At 43.4% G+C, this 18,094-nt stretch overlaps 1 protein-coding gene across 2 annotated transcripts in view; it reads right to left on the reverse strand.

Moving 5' to 3' along the window:
* Nucleotides 1-18,094, reverse strand: part of LOC126401660 (rho GTPase-activating protein 6-like) — a 97,805-nt gene that overhangs the window by 16,151 nt on the left and 63,560 nt on the right. For both annotated transcript variants that reach the window (XM_050063019.1, XM_050063020.1), the window contains exons 2-3: nt 7,505-7,664; nt 3,138-3,209 (exon numbers count right to left, since the gene is read on the reverse strand). In XM_050063019.1, coding sequence (XP_049918976.1) covers nt 3,138-3,209; nt 7,505-7,664 — 232 coding nt within the window. The remainder of the gene's footprint in view (nt 1-3,137; nt 3,210-7,504; nt 7,665-18,094) is intronic.

Here is an 18,094-nt window from a genome sequence, read left to right on the forward strand (position 1 = left end):
TAAAGATACGCACAGAAAGATGATGTCATGCCGGGCCATCGCAGCCTATATATTCCATTACACAGAACCCCAAAGCCTGAGCCAGCAGCTGAGAAAAAGCAGCCCAGCTGTTCAGTAGATGTGTGTGTATTTATGTGTGTGTGGAAAAGAGGCAAAGGAAAACAGTGGAGAGAAATGCATTCCACAACCACAAGTGGAGGGCTGTGCTCATGAACAACATGACCACTAACACTGTGACACAACGAATTTGCTTTGCAGCCTCACAGGGCTTATGTAACACACACACACACACACACACACACACACAATCTGGATCACATAATGTACAGTGCTTCGCTAACGTAATGCACAGCCCTTCACAGTGCATCTAGGGCCAGACCACATTTATCAAGCCATGTCAGATTTTCATAAATCTACATTTTCCAGGCCTACAGTGCCATTCCTGGTTTTCAGCACCATTTTTCTTTCATACCGAGTTCTTATGCAGTGTGTTTTTATTAGCTGGATGCGTTCTAAGTCCATGCAGAAAGTCGGGAAAGTTTTTTTTAACGTGCCCAAAGTGCCAGATGATAGCTTTACCACACAGGACAATACAGCCAAAGTGCCAAGACGTATTTTAGAGATCAATTTGTAAAGCTTTACTTTGACTGACATCTTCCGTGATACTATCTGAGGTAAAAACCCATAAAGCACTCACAGCAGATTTTATCTACTCAGCTTTACTTGCAAATATAGTTTGACTGAGGTCTGGTCACAACAGCTCACATAGCTGTGGCTGCATTCTGCTTTGCTCTCTCACAGAGAAACGACTGAGCCTGCTTCAAAGAGAAACGCAGGGCTGGTATTCAGGGACCCTGGGAGAAAATTAAACTTAGAATCTCATTTGGCAGGTTGGACTACGGGTGCATCGGAGCCATCTGCTCTGGAGGGGTTGAGCCAAGCATGTAGTGGAGGGAAAACCTACGTACAGCCTTACCCTGACATGAACGTTAGGGACTTGTCTTAAAATGAATGTTGCTCTGGGAATAAGTTGTTCTGGTTGTTTGGCTCATATTAATCACCAGCTGGATTCACACTTGTCATTGAGGATACTGGATTCTGATTGGCTGAAGCATGGGCTTTTTTCAGACTATACAGCTGTGACATACTAGCAGCTTCATCATAAGGGAAACAGCTGTTACTGATGGAGTAAATAATGTTCATTCCAAGGTTGACAAAAATAGCAGTGACGAAAACTCAACATGAATAAACACATTTTTTATGACAGATCATGACAATCATGCAAACTGCACGAGTTACTTGGTTTTTAGATTCTTTCCTGGTTCTGCTTCTTTATGTCTACGAGCTGTTTATAAATACCTAGCTCAATTGCTTAAGTCATTCGATGTTACTTCGCTTTACTTAAAACCAGTAGTAAGCCCTTCCTAAGTCCCGCCCCTTTTCGCTCTCTGCTCCAGTAACAGTTGAGCAAGCTTGGACCACTGCAAAACCTTGGTCGATTTTTCCACGTTAAAAAGAGAACCTCATTTTAAAGATGGTTTGGAGGTGTGGCTGGGGACTGGGAAAGTGTAAAGGTACGTCTTGGCATGAGAGTTGGGGGCGCCACCTTGAGGTACACGCTCTGTTTCTTCTGTTACCAAAGTTTATGCACTTAATCCAAAAACAATAGTTAACACTATCCAGGTGTGTAACTGGAGATAGTAATCAGGGTCTGTAATCCAGCCTTGAGCTGCCATGTGGATCGATGTTGTTTATCGTGGTTAGTTGGACCAACTACCGCAGCATGACGTGAGCTTCACATTGTCTATAGTCACATCTTAATGTTACCATAACATAACTTAAAGCTAAAGTGTACCTGGGCTACTTTAAGCCATCATATCACCAATGTCAGGTTTGCTTCCTCCTTATTTTTATGGTAACATTACAGAGATTTTGACTTGATGACTTTGACTTGCTTGCGTTTCTTGAAGACGTTTCGCCTCTCATCCAAGCTTCTTCAGCTCTAAATGACTGGTACGAATTTGCAGGCTTTAAACCCCCATGTGACCCCTACGACTCTGCAAGGGTTCCCACCCACACAGGGTTTAAAGCCTGCAACTTCATACCAGTCATTTAGAACTGAAGAAGCTTCTTGGATGAGAGGCGAAATGTCTTCAAGAAACGCAAGCAAGTCCAGTTGCCTACGACATAGCACTTACAATTACCATGACCTGGATGACTGAGAATCTTCACCGACATTAGAGAGATTTGGAAAAAGAGGGAGAGGTTGGTTGCTGACACATTTTAAGATGACATGAATTGGCTGACGTTTCTTTGTTAATCACCTCTGTAAGGCCCCGAAGTAACTTTCTACAGCAAAGAGAGACGAACATTAGGTCAGCACCATGGTTTGTAATCTGTAATAAATACATAGAATACTTAACTGAACCTCAGAATGGGAAAATGTGACACATACCCGGCAGGGAAGGAGCAATGAAAGTCTGATAGCCTTGTCATCATTGGTCTGTACTTCCTTTTTTGTTAAGACTGACAGCCTCAATTTGTGCAGAGTATCTTTTTTTTTAATTATAAAAATTCTAAATAGTACAAAAACAAATTAAACTTTTGGTAGCCCGCTTTGGTAGTTTTTGCGACAATAAAAGTGTTTTCCTTTGAGAACATAATTGGCGAAAAAGGTAATAAATCACAATACATCACAATATACTTTATCCCAATACTCAGGATATTGATGCACCATGATAATATAGCACTATTTGTCAGTGATGTAAGAACTCAAAAAGAACTAAAGGATCAGCGTGAATTTGAAAAGAGAAGCCGAGTTTCTTTAGTCCTTCTCCACTCTGCAACTGTGCTCCTTTTGACTAAGATTCTCTTTCTGCCAAATATGCTTTGCTTAGTGCAGCAGAGTGGCTGCTTCTCAGAGCCAGTCCCCTTACAAGGAGTCCCTCCACTTAAGCTAAATATAAACTGTCAAAGCCCAGTAAACAGAAACTGTGTTTTCATAACCTCTCCGTTCACCTGCCTAAGGGGCGGGGACCACAGACTGGCCCTGTGTCTCACTGTCAGGAGAGCGAGACGTTAGAGTCGTGACGAATAAAAAGTGAAAGAGAGTGCGTGTTAAAAAGAACTTGGCGTACCTTTGTCTTTACTCTTCTCTTTTGCTAGCGAGTCCAACTTCCTCCTCAGGGACTTTTTCCTCTTCTGCCCATCTGTGCCGGGGAAAAAAAACAAGAAAATAAATCATCTGAAACAAATGGTTTCCATATCTGCTGCATCTTATCTCACTTATTATATCTAATAAGCTTATGTCAGGAATGCAGACATAAATTAACCACGGGGGAGGTGCTGTCTATGAACTCAAATCCATTTAGCTGAAACATCAGACAGGTTCAGCTACGGTATTAGCCAGCAGAAAAACATATTAAAGTGCTCATAGTTTTCATCTACACTGGCTAATATGTGTAAGGATCATAGTTTTGGATATGTTCTGCTGCAGCGCCATACATGTTTATGCTTCCTGGTTTTTGGGCTGCTTTAAAAAAAGGAAAGTCAGCTGTCAACATGATGAATGACTCTTGAAGTCGTTGATTAATGATCAGGGAAATCTGAACAACCGTGCTACATGCAACTTTAAAGTCTCCGAATCCTCGTTTCAGGCCAGGATGTCAGTTTGTGAAACCTCAGCAGCTTTTATTGCCGTCACTCGGTCACTCTGCCTTTAGGATTTTTGGTCATCAGATCATTGTGAACTCGTTCAGGGAGTCTTTGCTTTGATCTGCTAGTTGAGCAACCTCTGTTTGAACCCCCAGATGTTCCCTTGTGCTGTATCAAATGAGCCACTTGTAGGGTTTGGGACATTTTATCCAGCCCCAACAACACGCTCGATGGTACGTCAGCTAGCAGGTTCAGTTTCCCCATGTGTCCAACTGTCTCGGACCAATCTGAACAAGTTGCTGCTGTTCTTTGGTAATCCATTTATTGCCACTATGGTGATATACGAGAACCAAGCTGTAAAGTAAACCGCAGCTTGGAGTCAGAAGGACAAGAGGAGGAATCTTAGGGTGCAGGAGGTGGGAAACAGTGAGGAGAGGGTGTGAGATGGGAGAAAGAAAGCAGATGTTGGGATGGAGAACGAGGGCAGCGAGAGAGAGCGAGAGAGGAGAAGCAGAGATAGGAAATGGTTTGGATTTTTGACAGATGGCTCCGAAAGCCGTACGGAAATCCCCCGAACCTCCAAACCTCCCCGGTCCAACTTCCCAAGCAGTTGTGAAACTCTCTGATGAACCTTTGCTTCTTCTCTGTCTCATCACACCCTCGACCCATCCCTCTTTGTCTCCCTCGTCTCTATCTCTCTTTAATCTGTTTTCGGTTTTTGAAGAAACACTAGAAACATGACCCCGTGGCACTCGGATAAATATGAGAAACAGCAGGGCTGAAAGCACACATTAGCAGCGCTGAAATAGCGCGCACACACACACACACACAAAACTCTTACACACCAGTTGAAATATTTCCCTCGCTAGCACATGGCGGCCGTTAGGGGCTCTGGAATTCATAAGCAACACAGACAAGTACGTATTAAATCATGGTGGGGAGAGGTTTAACCTTCAGCTGGAATGCAAGGCCCTGGATAATCCACTGGCTGCACTATACTGCTGCTACAGCGGACACTCCACCCCTATATACTACTCTTTGAGCCATCATTTCTATCAATTGTGATCACTTTATAAGAAGGCAAAGTAAAAGCTGAGGTCTGGAAACAGGAACAGCAGTATAAAGGAGTCTGGTGGGACAAACACTGGCTGTAAACAAGACAACCATCTCGCCAGACTACCGACAGTACCACAAGTACAGCAGGTTTTTTCCTCCAAGCAAGTACTAATGTGGGGGTTTCATAACTTTACTTGAAGTTCAGTTTACTTCTCATTGTGCGTACTACTCACCCTGTGAAAACAGTTGTATAAATGTCCTCTGTGGCTGCAGAGAGCCCTGCAAAGTCTGAGAAAATAACCCTGATGATGTCATCTCAGTTTTGGCTTAAGACTTTACTGGGTTTTTTTTTAACAAGAAGCCTGCGCTTCAAACTGGGATCATGGATTTGTGCTGGGAAAGGGAAACCTAATGAAAGATATTATTGAGCTGCATTGTGGGAAATGTAGGATTCAGCATTTTTGGAGCTTTCTACGTTGTAAAAGTCAAGGTAATTTGGCCGCTGCTGCTTCCAGTACCTCTTGTCCAGTACTGAGGCTCAGTACCAGGACACTCCTTGCCTCTACTGCTCAGACCCTACCCCTCTGATTTGCGGGTTTACATATATGTCTAAAGTGTCCTAATTCTTGTTGGAACAGAGTGTTAGGGCTCCTCCAAACTGAGGTTTTTCAGTGACACACTTCAAAGAGTGTTAACCCTCATATGGTCCTTTTCTTTATAGCAAAACCCTTTTTAGACAGGAATTGTGCAAATTTGCAGGAAAGCTCAATCAGTCTTCTTTCAGCATTGGCAGTATAAAAACAAAATCGGGGAGTGCAGCAAAATGCCGCCTACCTACTATTGTTTATACAGATTGCGGCTTTTTCAGCTCAGCGTGTGACGTAACCAGTGACATGGGAGGGAAGCCACGGCTGGTCAGTCCTTCGGCGACTCTCTTGTGAGTCGGCCCGTTCTTCACCGTCCCCGTCATCTGACGGTTAATGGCCTCTTCGTTTGCGAGGACAAGGAGGGCGCGCAATTCCTTGTCTCCCCAGTTGATCATCTTTACAGTGTCTGTCAGGTTTGTGTTTCCCTCTTGCTACTAGCTGCTCGCTAATTCCTGCTATCAGCTGTTTCCTGTTTATCCACCGCCAGTGGCTCGCACGTGCGGCGTCATCAACAGCTCCTCCCACAAGTCATCAACAGCCCCTCCCGTTGCGGAAGGCCGCCTCGGTCTGTTTAAACTAAAAGGGTTCCGCCAATATGACTACCCTACGAGGCGGAAAATTGGGCACCTCGGATCAACTCGCCAATCCGGCTCTGTGTGTCTAAACACTCACAGCTTGCCGGCAAAACGACCCAACATTTGCGGAAAATCTGGCAGTGTAAAAGGGGCTAAACATAACAAAAAAGTCACTAGCTAGTAGTATACTGCAGTCTTGGTAGCTAACTACTTAGCCAGCCAACATTACATCGTTATTGCTAGTTTGTGCATGACAGCTCTACATTTTAACATATTTCCATGTCACTTTCCCCGCTTTGATGGCATAAGACGCCCGAAATTCAACTGAGGTCCAGCAGCAAAGTTGCTGCACTTGTTATCGCTCCTAAAAACTGGCAGGGTACAAGCACGGGTTGCTATTGTTTGCCTACAGAGCGCTGCTAGTGGCCTGGTAATGAAGCAATGTCCTTTTTTATTTGATGACTTGTTTGATTGATTGATAGTGTGAAGTCAAGTTGTCAATGAATCGCAAGCGTCCATGCTTTCCTGTCTCAATTATATAAATGCCATCTATGCCTGCTGATGACATATCAGGGTCTTGAAGGGTTGTCCCATTTTATAGGGGAAGCCCACTACCACTACCTTGAAACTCTGGTCTGAGGAGCAAAGAGACACTCATAAACTGGGGTAGGGGTAAAAATAAGAAATGAGACTGGGCCTAAATCTCTGGAGTACTCAATTAAAACCTGCCTGATTGTCTAACTGCTTGCATCATGTTGTATAGAACCAGAAATTCCCTTTCTATAAATATTAGTATTCTATCTGATTGCCCACATGTTCGCTTTCAGTTGAGTGGGATTCTGTATATTTTTCTTTTCTCTAAACTGTGTTGCATGTAGACATTTTTAGCATGGGCGGGCCCAATGGGAAACAAACCACACTCTCAACCAGTCTGAGTGTAGCGCTCTGCCCATTTCTGCTATATCTAGATTAATTTGTCTAATTTTGTCATTTTCCAAACCTTTACTTGCTTAATGGTTTGATTTACAAGACCCAAATACAGTTGTTTAGCTTTAAGATAGAGCCACAAGGACAAATACAGCCTACTTCTGCAGCATTTAGGACTTTTAATAGATCATGGGTGACTGCACTCAGCTTTGGCTGCAGCGGAAAGGGAGTCGCGTGTCTTCAAAAGGAGGGGGGGTCAAGAGATACCCCGTCAAACAGGAAGCACCCGATCCCGATGCAAAGTATGGTTTACATCCAAATTCATGTGTTGTCACAGCTTCCCCAAACACAGACTGTACATGACTTCCCTTAAATGCACTTGAAGGATGACAAGAGGATGTGGTCGGAGGCTCGAGCTTTGGCTTTACTTTATGGGACACTTGAAAGTAGCTGCGCAAGCAAACCCGCGTCAAGAATAGCAAACGAGTAGAGCATAGTTCCGGAGTCAATCACAGATGTGGTTCGTCACAGTTAACAAGTCACATACATGTCGGGGTCTTGCAAAGCTGATGCTATCTGGAGTGTGCCGAAGCAGTAATCCCACCAATCTGGAACTAAAACTTATGTAACCGTACATGCTCCCACCTTTTGGCATGGTGATCTGACACCCCAGATCATAGTCCTGGTGTAAACGGGTGTAGGCCACTTCCTGCAGCCTGGTCCTCTCCAGCTCCGACAGGCTCTGGATCGGGACTGGCATCAGACGCACGCTCCGCCCCGACAGGCTGCTCCAGGTGAAATCACCCTGAGGGAGACAAAAGTTAACACCATCAGAACATGTAACAGATAGATAGAATATAATATATAGTGAGGTTTCTCGTCACAGGATGAACTCCCCCTCACAGCACATTAATTTTCCCTGGACTTGATGCATGTGAAACAGAGTAAACCCTTGGCCTCTGCATTCTTTGAGTAGTACAAAATATTGGAAAGAATTTTTTTATGTGACTCTCATGGCTGATGAGCTTGGGAGTGGATTATATTAGAAAACATGTCGTACAACCAACAGTTGCAGTCCTTCAAAACACAAAACAAATCTGAAAAGTCGCCAACATGTGCGCAGTATGTTACTTGTACAACAGCAGAGCATGAGCCAAAGTTAATGTATAAAGTTAAAGTAGCCTCCACAGACAGATAAACAGAGACAGCAATGTGCGTCGGAAAAATGGAGCAAATGAGGACATGGAGTGGCCTTGCGCTGATGGCTTTACAATATGCCCTCCACACACAGCATTAAGGATGCATGGCACATGTGGAGGAGGAGATGTGGTTACTATGGGGGCCAGAGTGTATGGAGCAGTCTGAGTCATCGCAACTCCAGCCGTAGACAGGTTTACTTTGCTAAATCTGTGGTAAAGGTGGAGTTGAATTATAATGAATTGCTGGAAGCCCGGAGAGCGCTTTGGCTTTGATGAACATTTTGAGTCATCTGCATCTCTGGTCATGCATTCCTCTGTGTCTACTGAGAGAAGAGGTCAGGAAGAGGGAGAGGTTAAGACAGAGGGGGGAAGAGAAAGAGAGGAGACATTGCTGCAATTTATCTAATGCCTTATCCAGACAGATGGCTTACAAGTGTACTCTAATGTGTCTGTGTTTATACAGTCTTTATTTTGTGCTGCTGCAAGTGGAGATAAACCATTTTACATCAGTTTATATCTTTAAAAAAAAAATAGAATTTCTGCATGAGTGATGTTTTCTCTTCACGGCCTCTAGAAAAATGGGTTTCTCTGAGGCCTCGTCCACACGTACATGGGTATATTTATAACAAAACTCTTCCTATGAGTTTTGGCCTTTCGTCCACAAGCAAGCAGGCATTTTAGGTCACTGAATACTTGATGCCAGTATCAACACCAGTGCCCTTAAAGAGATACCAATACCAGTAGAGCACTTCATTCAATAGTTGATTCCAAAATCTGGACTGGATATCTGGCATGCTAGAAAACTGGAGAAGTGTGACACGACTGACAAAGAGCCTCAGCCAATGAGAGGCGGGATACGTCCCACGTCAGCACGCAGGAGGACGGAGGAAATGCGAGGAGGACAAGCCGCAGGGTTGCCAGGTCTGCTTCTTAGCTGTGACTTTGGGCTTGTTTTTTTAGTAAAGTCACTTACAAATATTGGTAGTCACGGGTTGCATTTTTTTGGGCTTGTTTCTAAAGTGGAGTTGCTTATTTGGGTTTGCTCTCGAAACGTCACCTTTTTCTTTATATATCTGTCGCTTCTTTTGGGCTTGTTTCCATAGCCCTGGTTGCTTGTTTCTCTCCCAAGATCTGGCAACACTGACAAGCAGGCAAGGTTTCATGAGTCGAGCTGTGTAGGTGTTGCCATGGGTTTTGGGACTGTTTAACAGCTTGGTGTTGGATGTTAGCAGCTGCTTGAACTGACCGTTATGGCAGCAACAGAAAGTTTGTTAATCTGCCAGGTAGCTTGGACTGTCTGGGATCAGACCCCAGTGCAAAAAAAAGTTTCAAATGCAGGCATTGTTTGATTGGAGATGTTTTACGGCTGCTTGGGATGGGGTTATTTCGATACCCGGCCCTACTGAAAACTGATCTTTTGTCAAATTCTGTCCAGACTGTGTGCCGTTTTCTCCTTCATGAGATGTCAATGGTGAACGTAACCAAAATAGTGCCGCTTCTAACCTTGCTAATCAAACTTTTTACATGTTTTTCACTTAAATGTACAGTTACTCTTGCACTATATTGAGTAACAGAGGTGTCGGGATGCATTTCAAAGGTCACTGCTGCAGGTAGCCTTCCGGTAATAGCTTTTTTCAGGCTTCTGATTGGCCAACATCATCTTCTTTGCATTGCTGTAGGATTAGGGTTATATCGACGCCTACTAGTTTTGCATGCTCTTGATGGCACTTCAAAATACCTGACCACAAATCACACTTTCAACATACCCGTGTCCGTACCCGTGACTTTACGTCTCTTTGCTTTTCATGATCTGGCCCCTATCAACAATATTTTCTTGAAGTCATTCCCCCTGCTGTCAGCTTTCTTGTTATTTGACTTCACTCAGTGCGGTGAAGCAACAGAGCCATCACTCAGCCATGGAGGGAAAACAAGATGTAGACACAGGCAACCTGGAGAGCCACCTGAGTGTGTGTGCATGTGCCTGTGTCACGAGTGCAGCGCAAAGCCAGCTGCACGTTGCCCCCTTTAATAGAGCATCTTATCCAGCACAGCTGTTTGTGTGTATGCCATTCCTTATCGCTGGCTGAGGAAACCCTTTTTCCTCCCGCTTGACCTCACACACAGTGTGAGGAGGGCACACACACATGCTTGTACACACACACGCACACACACACACACTGCAAAAGAAAAGACAAACAGTTGGAAAAGTAAAATAAGAGGCCTCTCCTCGGTCGAGCTGGTTCTGCCCAGCAGGATTTCTGAAGGGGATGGATGAGCTTCAGTTCTTAAGTGTCAACCTATGAAACCCGTGGAATGCTGACAGAAGAGCGAAGGGGGCCAGACTAAATCCTGGTATCACTGCTGGACTCTGGTAACAATGAGCTGAATGCCTGTGTGACCTGCAGGAGCACACATTCAGATTTACAAACCGAGACGTTCCAAAACCAACCCGCACTTTAACTTCTGACAAAGTAGATTCTTGTTGAATAGTGATCATGTTATACTCTTGTTCTCGTGTATGATTTGAAGGGCTTACACCACATCTGGAACCACTGTCACTATAGCACCAATATATTTCTTCACTAAATGTTCATTTTAAACTTTACCTGTGATGTTTTTAAAAGTGCACTTAGACTTGTCTTTATACACCGCATTTCAGTCTCATTTCTCTCTGTAGTGGCTTGCAACCCATCTAGCAAGCAGTGCATATCAATTGTGTTCAAAGCAGAGCTGTTGCACGTGTCAATTCTGCAGTTTCACACATTGAAATCAGCAGTACACTACAACGTGGTAGTTGTTGCAAGGCTTCTCTACACTGCCAGGACAACCGAATTGCCACAACAGTTGGCATTGTAAGGTTAATCCAATCATGGTCTGTTCATACGTTATTATTTTGCGAATAGGTCGAGATTTTACATTCCTTTAACTTTCGAAAACACAGTGGGTAAAGTGTGGTTAGGGTTAAGCACAAAACCACTAGGTTATGATAAGGAACAGATCATGTTTTGGCACAAACACCCGCTAGAAAAGCAGTGATTTCAAGGTAAAAAACAACCACTTTTCCTGGAAATATCTTGGCAGGAAACGCAGCAATGTCTTCATAAAAAACAACTGCTTTTCGAGGGCACAATCCCTGGTGGATACACAGCGATGCATCACCAAAAAACAACCAATTTTTTTATTTGCTGGTCTTGAAGAGTGGTCTGTAGCTTGGCAGGCATCCCACCTCGGTGCCATGCTATCCACCACCCCCGACACCACCTGATGACAAAGACAGCTACTCTTTAGAAACGTCATTATGATATGTGTGAAATGTGCAAATGTTAACGATGTCAGCAGGAAATGGAAATGCAGCAATGTTTTGGTAAAAAGACTAAAAACACAACAAGGGGCTGCTAAATAACGTCCACATTTGTTTGGCTATAAAGCCGCTAGAAACACAGCCATGACTCGCTAAAAAACAGCTGGTTTTGTTTGTTGTTGCTCTCGAACAGGGTTCTGCAACTTGGCAGGCAGCACACCAAGGTGACCATCTATCATCCCCTCCACCTCCTGATGACAAAGTCAGCTCATGTAATACGTCACTACAGTGCCAACATTTTCTTCTAGCAACTGGGCTGGCCAGGAACAACATTCTGACAGGGATATACAGATGTTTCTTTTTGACCTAAAAGTATCTCAAGTATAAAAACACCCACCATGTGTTATTGTTTTACTTGCAGAATGAATAGAACTTTCTCAGAGGCTGCTAATACCCCCAAATCTCAGAAATCTCCGGAAAAAAATGTATTAGCTACGACCCTGTTCAACACCACAGAAACAAAGGAAGAAGCCTTTGTCTATTTAGAGCCTCAGAGTGACAAAAATTACCCAAAGATGAAGATGAATATTGTGCTAGATTCAAACGTGTTCCAGAGTGTGTGGAAAGTTACCGATTTTATCTTTAAATAAACCCTTTTCCACTTCAGCACTCCATTTAATGGAACAAAAAACACCGATTTTGGATGTGTTTTGGCCTCCAAACACGTGGAGCCGACGGCCAAGTTTACCTCGTCAGACGTCCAAGCCTGGCCTTAACAGCAGCAGACACAAACACAGAAGCTGATTGCCATGGTGATAAGTCATTTGAAGTTCATGATGAAAAATTTTAAGAGTAGAGCTTCATGTTTTTTCTCATCCTCCCCGGTAAGAAAGCTGCTCTTATAACTCTTGAATTGACGATAGTAAGTAGCTGTTATAAACCATAGTAAATGCTAATTAGTTTGGCTCTATCAGTAGAGTTAACACAGATGACATAACCAGTCTCGTAATGTCATTGCTCAGATAGACATCAAAAATGTCATGACACAGTGCACGTTAACGCCGAATGCCTTTGGAACATGCAACCAAAGCATTCATTACCTCGGGACTCAGTGTGACGTAGGCGCTTAGTGAGATGTAACACTGTTTGAATAGCCTGTATAGAGACAAATCTGCCATGCAGCTACTGTCACAGTCCTTTACCTCCTGATGTTTGTCTCCAAAATATAGCTGGTTGCTATGCCTTTACACATTCTGCTTTCCCTCTGTATTTATTAGACCTATCGAAGCCCCCACAGATGTTGTTTGCTGGAATGGCTGAGCAGATCTAATCAGATAATCCCAACTTTAACAAATGGCATTTTCTGCCGGTTCGCTGCACTTAATGCAATTTTGCATTAGCAGAAATAAACCGCAATAAATCATAAATATGTTTTGCAGGGGAAGAGGGAAACAAAAGGATTAGACACGTGGGGTCAAAGAATGCAAAGAGCGATTTAGGCGTGCAGTTCGTCAAAGCCAAACAAAAGCTTGGTGAGACGTGAAGAGGCGTTTATTAAATGCTGCTTACTAGGGGGGCTTACAGTAAAGTGTTATGTATATGTAAAGCCTCAGTGCAAAGCTTCTAGTGTTGTCACTGTTGCTTTGTGCTCACATCTGACAGATGTTACACTGGAAAGATTAATGACTTTGCTGACTGGACTGGCACCGTGACGTTGGATGACTAATGCCGTTTGGCCATACAGTGCACTGCAGCATGTGGTTTCTGTTCTATTTTCGACAAAGGGACAATGGCACAAAAAAGCCACGGGCAAAGGAAAATGTCAGTTTCCATGGCAACGCATACACAGAAAATCAAAAAGGGCCGGGAAGTGAGAGAAGTATTACTATGGTAACGCACCTGGAGCACACACACGCAGGCACTTATTGCTGTGATGCACTGACTCAGTAATTTCCGAGTTAAGGTGAACAACATCATAGTGACGATCATCTTCCTCTCCTTTTTAACATTAATAATGTTCTTCATCACAGTTACACAGCATGTGTCTATGCTTGTGTATCAGAGCCACTTGATGTGACTTTCCTCTCTGAATCATTATTTTCCTGATGACTTATTGACAGCACCATGCCATACTGTAGCTAATAATAAACACCCCCCCCCTCAGTATCCCATAAAGTGGAGTCATCAGTGTGACCGTGAGTCGCACACACACACATTGACAAACTTGTGATATTATTGATCCCCATCTGGTCATACGCATGTGACCGACGGATGGAAGAGGGAGTAAGAGAAAACCATCCCTTCTCCTCAGATTAACATATGCATACACACGCTGCCTTCAAATGCTGTTGGACATTTCCTCATCACAACCAAATAAATAGAGACCACGTAGCAAATCCTCTTTTCAAGAAAAAAAAAGTATGCGATAAAGCCTTTAATCCACTGGCTCGAGCAATGAACAGGGTGAAAATCCTGCAAGACTCCAATGAGTTTTGACCTTAAAGATAGCTCGCAGGACAAATGCCAAGGCTGTGAGTTCAGGCTTTTCAGTGTGTGTCATTGTGAGCCTTTTTTTTTAATTTTGATATACTGCAGCAGGTTTTCACATAAAGCAATCCATTGCTGTGGTACTATATGGTGACAGTGACAGATGCATTGATCTGACTTTTTCTTCTAGTACTTAAAGAGGACCTATTATGGTCGTTTTCAGTTTCATACTTGGATCATTGCAGGTGGGGATTAACTGTAACGTAGTATAGCAGCACTTGCTACCATGAAAAATAACCAGTAAAAGCTTCTAGAACCAAAATCTTTACAACCGCACATGTTCCAACAGAAATATGATCCGAAATCAGGGAGAAATTAAAAACATCCCTTGTTCCCCTGAACATCCCTGATGTTAGCATGTAGCTACATGTAGCAGTGTATTGAAAAATCCCCAGTAAAAGCTTTGAAACCAAAATCTTCACAACTGGACATGGTTCAACAGGAATCTGATCTGAAATTGGGGAGAAATTGACAACATCTGCAACCAATATCAGGTTTCCCTGACGTTAGCATGCAGCTAAAAGTAGCAGTGTACTTGCAGCCAGGGAATGACTTTAATGGAGTATAAAGACACTTTCTACCGCAAAGCAAAACTCAGCTAAAGCTTTGAAACCAATATCTCTACAACCAGCCACCTTCCAGCAGGAATCTGATCTGAAATTGGGGAGAAACTGACAACATTGGCAACCAATATCACATGCTTCCCTGACATCAGCATGCAGCTAAAAGTAGCAGTGTACATGCAGCCAGGGGAATGACTTTAATGGAGTATAACAACACTTTCTATCAAAAAAAATCTCTGGTTAAAGCTTTGAAACCAAAATCTTTACAACAACACATGTTCCAGCAGGACTCTGATCTGAATTTGGGGAGAAATCAACAACACTGGCAACCAGGATTAAATGTTTCCCTGATGTGTAGCTACATGAAGCAGTGCAGGCTGTAACGTAAACACTTGGGGTAACGTCGCTGGAGCAGATAACCGTGAATGAAATCTCACATGAACTGACGTAAGCTTGTCTTGAAAGTATTCATAACTCTCCACGGACTCAGGTTTTTGCTCGCAGGAATTACTCTGACATGCATTTACCTCATTATTAAGGATTGCAGATGACAGATCTACCAGTGGGAGGAAAACACAGGTATTGACTTAAGGCATGGACGCTAGAGTGTCTCTGACTTCCAAATGTGTCTTCTACTACCACATCTGTGATGGCACAGTCATGCCGGCTGGCTTCGTATGAATTACAATCAAGAATGACGTGTGTGATGATATTCCAGGAAGGTACTAGAGGCCCAGGAAAGGATCACCTTAAGTGACTTCAGACACTTGAGGAACATTCCAAAATTCTTCACATCGCACTTATGGTTTGTTTTCTTCCCCTTTTGTGCTGCAGCTGGATTTAGAGTTTCTGTGCCACAACACTGATCCAGAGGAATGCACAAGTATTTTTCAACACATTTTTTTATGTCCTTTATAGGTTTGCTCCATGCATGTAATAGATTGCTTTCACTGACCTGAAACCTCCTCAAGGTCTACATCTGCTTGTAATTAGTGACCACCCTCAACTGTCAGCCAGTGCAGTTGCCATGTGTATGTGTGTGTGCATGTTTGTGCATGCATCTGTGACACAGTTAATGATTAATAGGCTTTTCCACCTGTTTTGGGTTGTCTTTGACAGTGCCTGAGGTGAAACCAAATTATGGATCCAGATTACACAACTTGCATAACCCAACGCGAAAGCAATCCAGCAGGATCGGGCTCATTGTTGGTTGTAAAATGTGGGGTTATCAGCCTTCAGTGTGGGAGGTCATGCAGGTGGAGTATTATGTGAGGCTATTATGGTTATAAATGCAATTATCATACCACCAATTCCAGTGCCAAGAAAAGGGCAGCTGCTGTGAGTTAGACATCACTGGTTGTGTCTATTTGCAGCTACGCCTGGACAATGTATGTGTAATACATCAATATTGTGATATGTGACTAGATAGATTGGCTGCATGACTAGAGAGCATGACAATGTGAAACATTCAAACGGTGCTCACATCAAGACAGCCAAACAAGCTGCAGACAAATTGGTCACATACAGTGGGCATGCAGCGTTATGCGTGCAACCCACTTTCTGGAGATTTAAAAAGCAGTTAGCAGTTAGCAGCTAACTCTGAGGGAGAACAGCAGCCAGAAATGTCCACAAATTGGGAAAACAATGAGGTCTAGGAGCTCCTTACCCTCTGATCAGAGGACTAGATCAGCCGTGATATACATTTTGGGATGTTTCTTTTGGCCGGGGTTAAAAGGGGATGCGCGGTAATATTGTAAAACATGCCATGTTTGCCAGGTGACGGGTAAACCAAAGCAGACGTTTTCGCAATATCCACTCTATCCAATTCCTGTTGACCGTTTGAGCACGTCATTGTTGGCTGTGTTGGTCTTTAACCTGGTAACAAGTTCCTTTTGACTAAAATGTGCTCTGCGACTCGATTCCCAGAAGTCACTCCCATGCGCAAAATCACAGCCTCCGCGGTTGTAAAAGAATCAGTGACATTTTTCTCTCTATTCAGGCTTCCGAAAGTCATACAGACTGACCAGGGGTCAAATTTCATGTTGCAAGTTTTTGCACGTCATGAAACAGCTTGACATCACTCATTGCTGGTCGAGTGCATGTCAACCAGGGAGTCAGGGGGCGGTTAAACGCTTTCACCAGACAAAATCCATGCTTTGCGCTTACTGTTTGGAGTTTAATACAGACTGGGATGGGGGTGTCCATCTCCTCCCCTCTGTTGTTGGACCTTCCAGCGCTGTTGTCCAAGGACAACTGAAAAATTCTGAAATGTCATCTAAACCTGATAAATGTTTTCCGCATTGTGTGGTCAGTTCAATTAAATCTCAACGTATCTCTGTTTTCAGATGCGCCGACTCGAAGCGATGTATTGCAGCATGACATCGGGGATGGCACGAACCTTCGCCCAGCAGGTAAACAGTGGGAGGAGGGGAGTGTTTCTCGCTCTAATAAGTCGAGGAAGCACACAAAAACTTTGCTGCACTGATTCAGACTAATGTGTAACTACTGTCATTAGAACAACATTGACTTTTGGTTTTACAAAGGGAACGAACTATAACCTCCCTGGTGAAAGTTGGGTTTTGTTTGACCCATTCACCTCCACTCCCTCCTGCTTTTACAGAGACTTTACCTCTCTTTACACGACATCAGTTGCACTCCATGTGAAGTATTGCCACAGATGGGTTTACATTAAAGTTAGCTGAAAGCTTGGTGCATTTCATAAAGACACCAAAGGGTGCCTTTGCCGTCAATATCACATGCCAAAGGGAGTAAGAAAGAGTCAGTATATGATGCCTCGGGAATGAGAACAAGCTTGGGGAGACCAAAATCCAAGTATTTTTTCTTGCTGTGTGGCAATTAAAGCAATATTTACATTATTACATACATAGGATCTGCCAAGAGTACGGCTGAGTATACTGTCATAAAACACACCTCCATAAAATCAGTAGAGAAAAAGTACACTCACAAATTAGCCAAGTTACACAATTCCCAGCCAGTTTCCTTCCCAGCATGCAGCAGATTACTATCAGTCCAAGGTTTTCATCAGAGAATCACATTCTGACAACAAAAGTAATGCTTTGCTTTGGCTTATTGTGGTGGGAATTTGTCTTATTTTCTAAGAGGAACCAAAATTGCAAAACTTGGCTGAGCATAACTGCCAAAACATTTGTGTTGATGTCCACCCTTGATAGTCTTGCAAAACTTATTCCAGCAATGCCGGCTATGGAAGTACTTTTTTAATTTGCTGTGGATCACATTATTCACCTGCCAGCAGAAGTCATGCATCTTTAACTTAGTTTTGTAATTCTGATTTGCAATGAATGTCAAAATATTAAAATGTTTCTGGCTGTGGGGGGGGCACCACACATTAGTGAGGAAATACAGGATTCAGCAATAAGCACAAGCACTAATATGTGGGTATCATCTTTCTCAGCATATTGATTTTAGTCTGCCTTTGCATTTAATGAGGGCTTTCTGGCTCAGTCGCAAGAATGAGCAATCGCGGAGTGTGTGCTCCAAATACGCCCCCCCCTCAATCACTGGCAGGCACATCTAAAGCCTCGGGCAAACTTCAAACATTTTAAAGACAGATTAATATGAAGGGCCCGCAGCAATAATGAGGCCC

Source organism: Epinephelus moara, chromosome 15 (assembly GCF_006386435.1).
Source record: "Epinephelus moara isolate mb chromosome 15, YSFRI_EMoa_1.0, whole genome shotgun sequence".
In the NCBI taxonomy this organism is placed as follows: Eukaryota; Metazoa; Chordata; class Actinopteri; order Perciformes; family Serranidae; genus Epinephelus; species Epinephelus moara.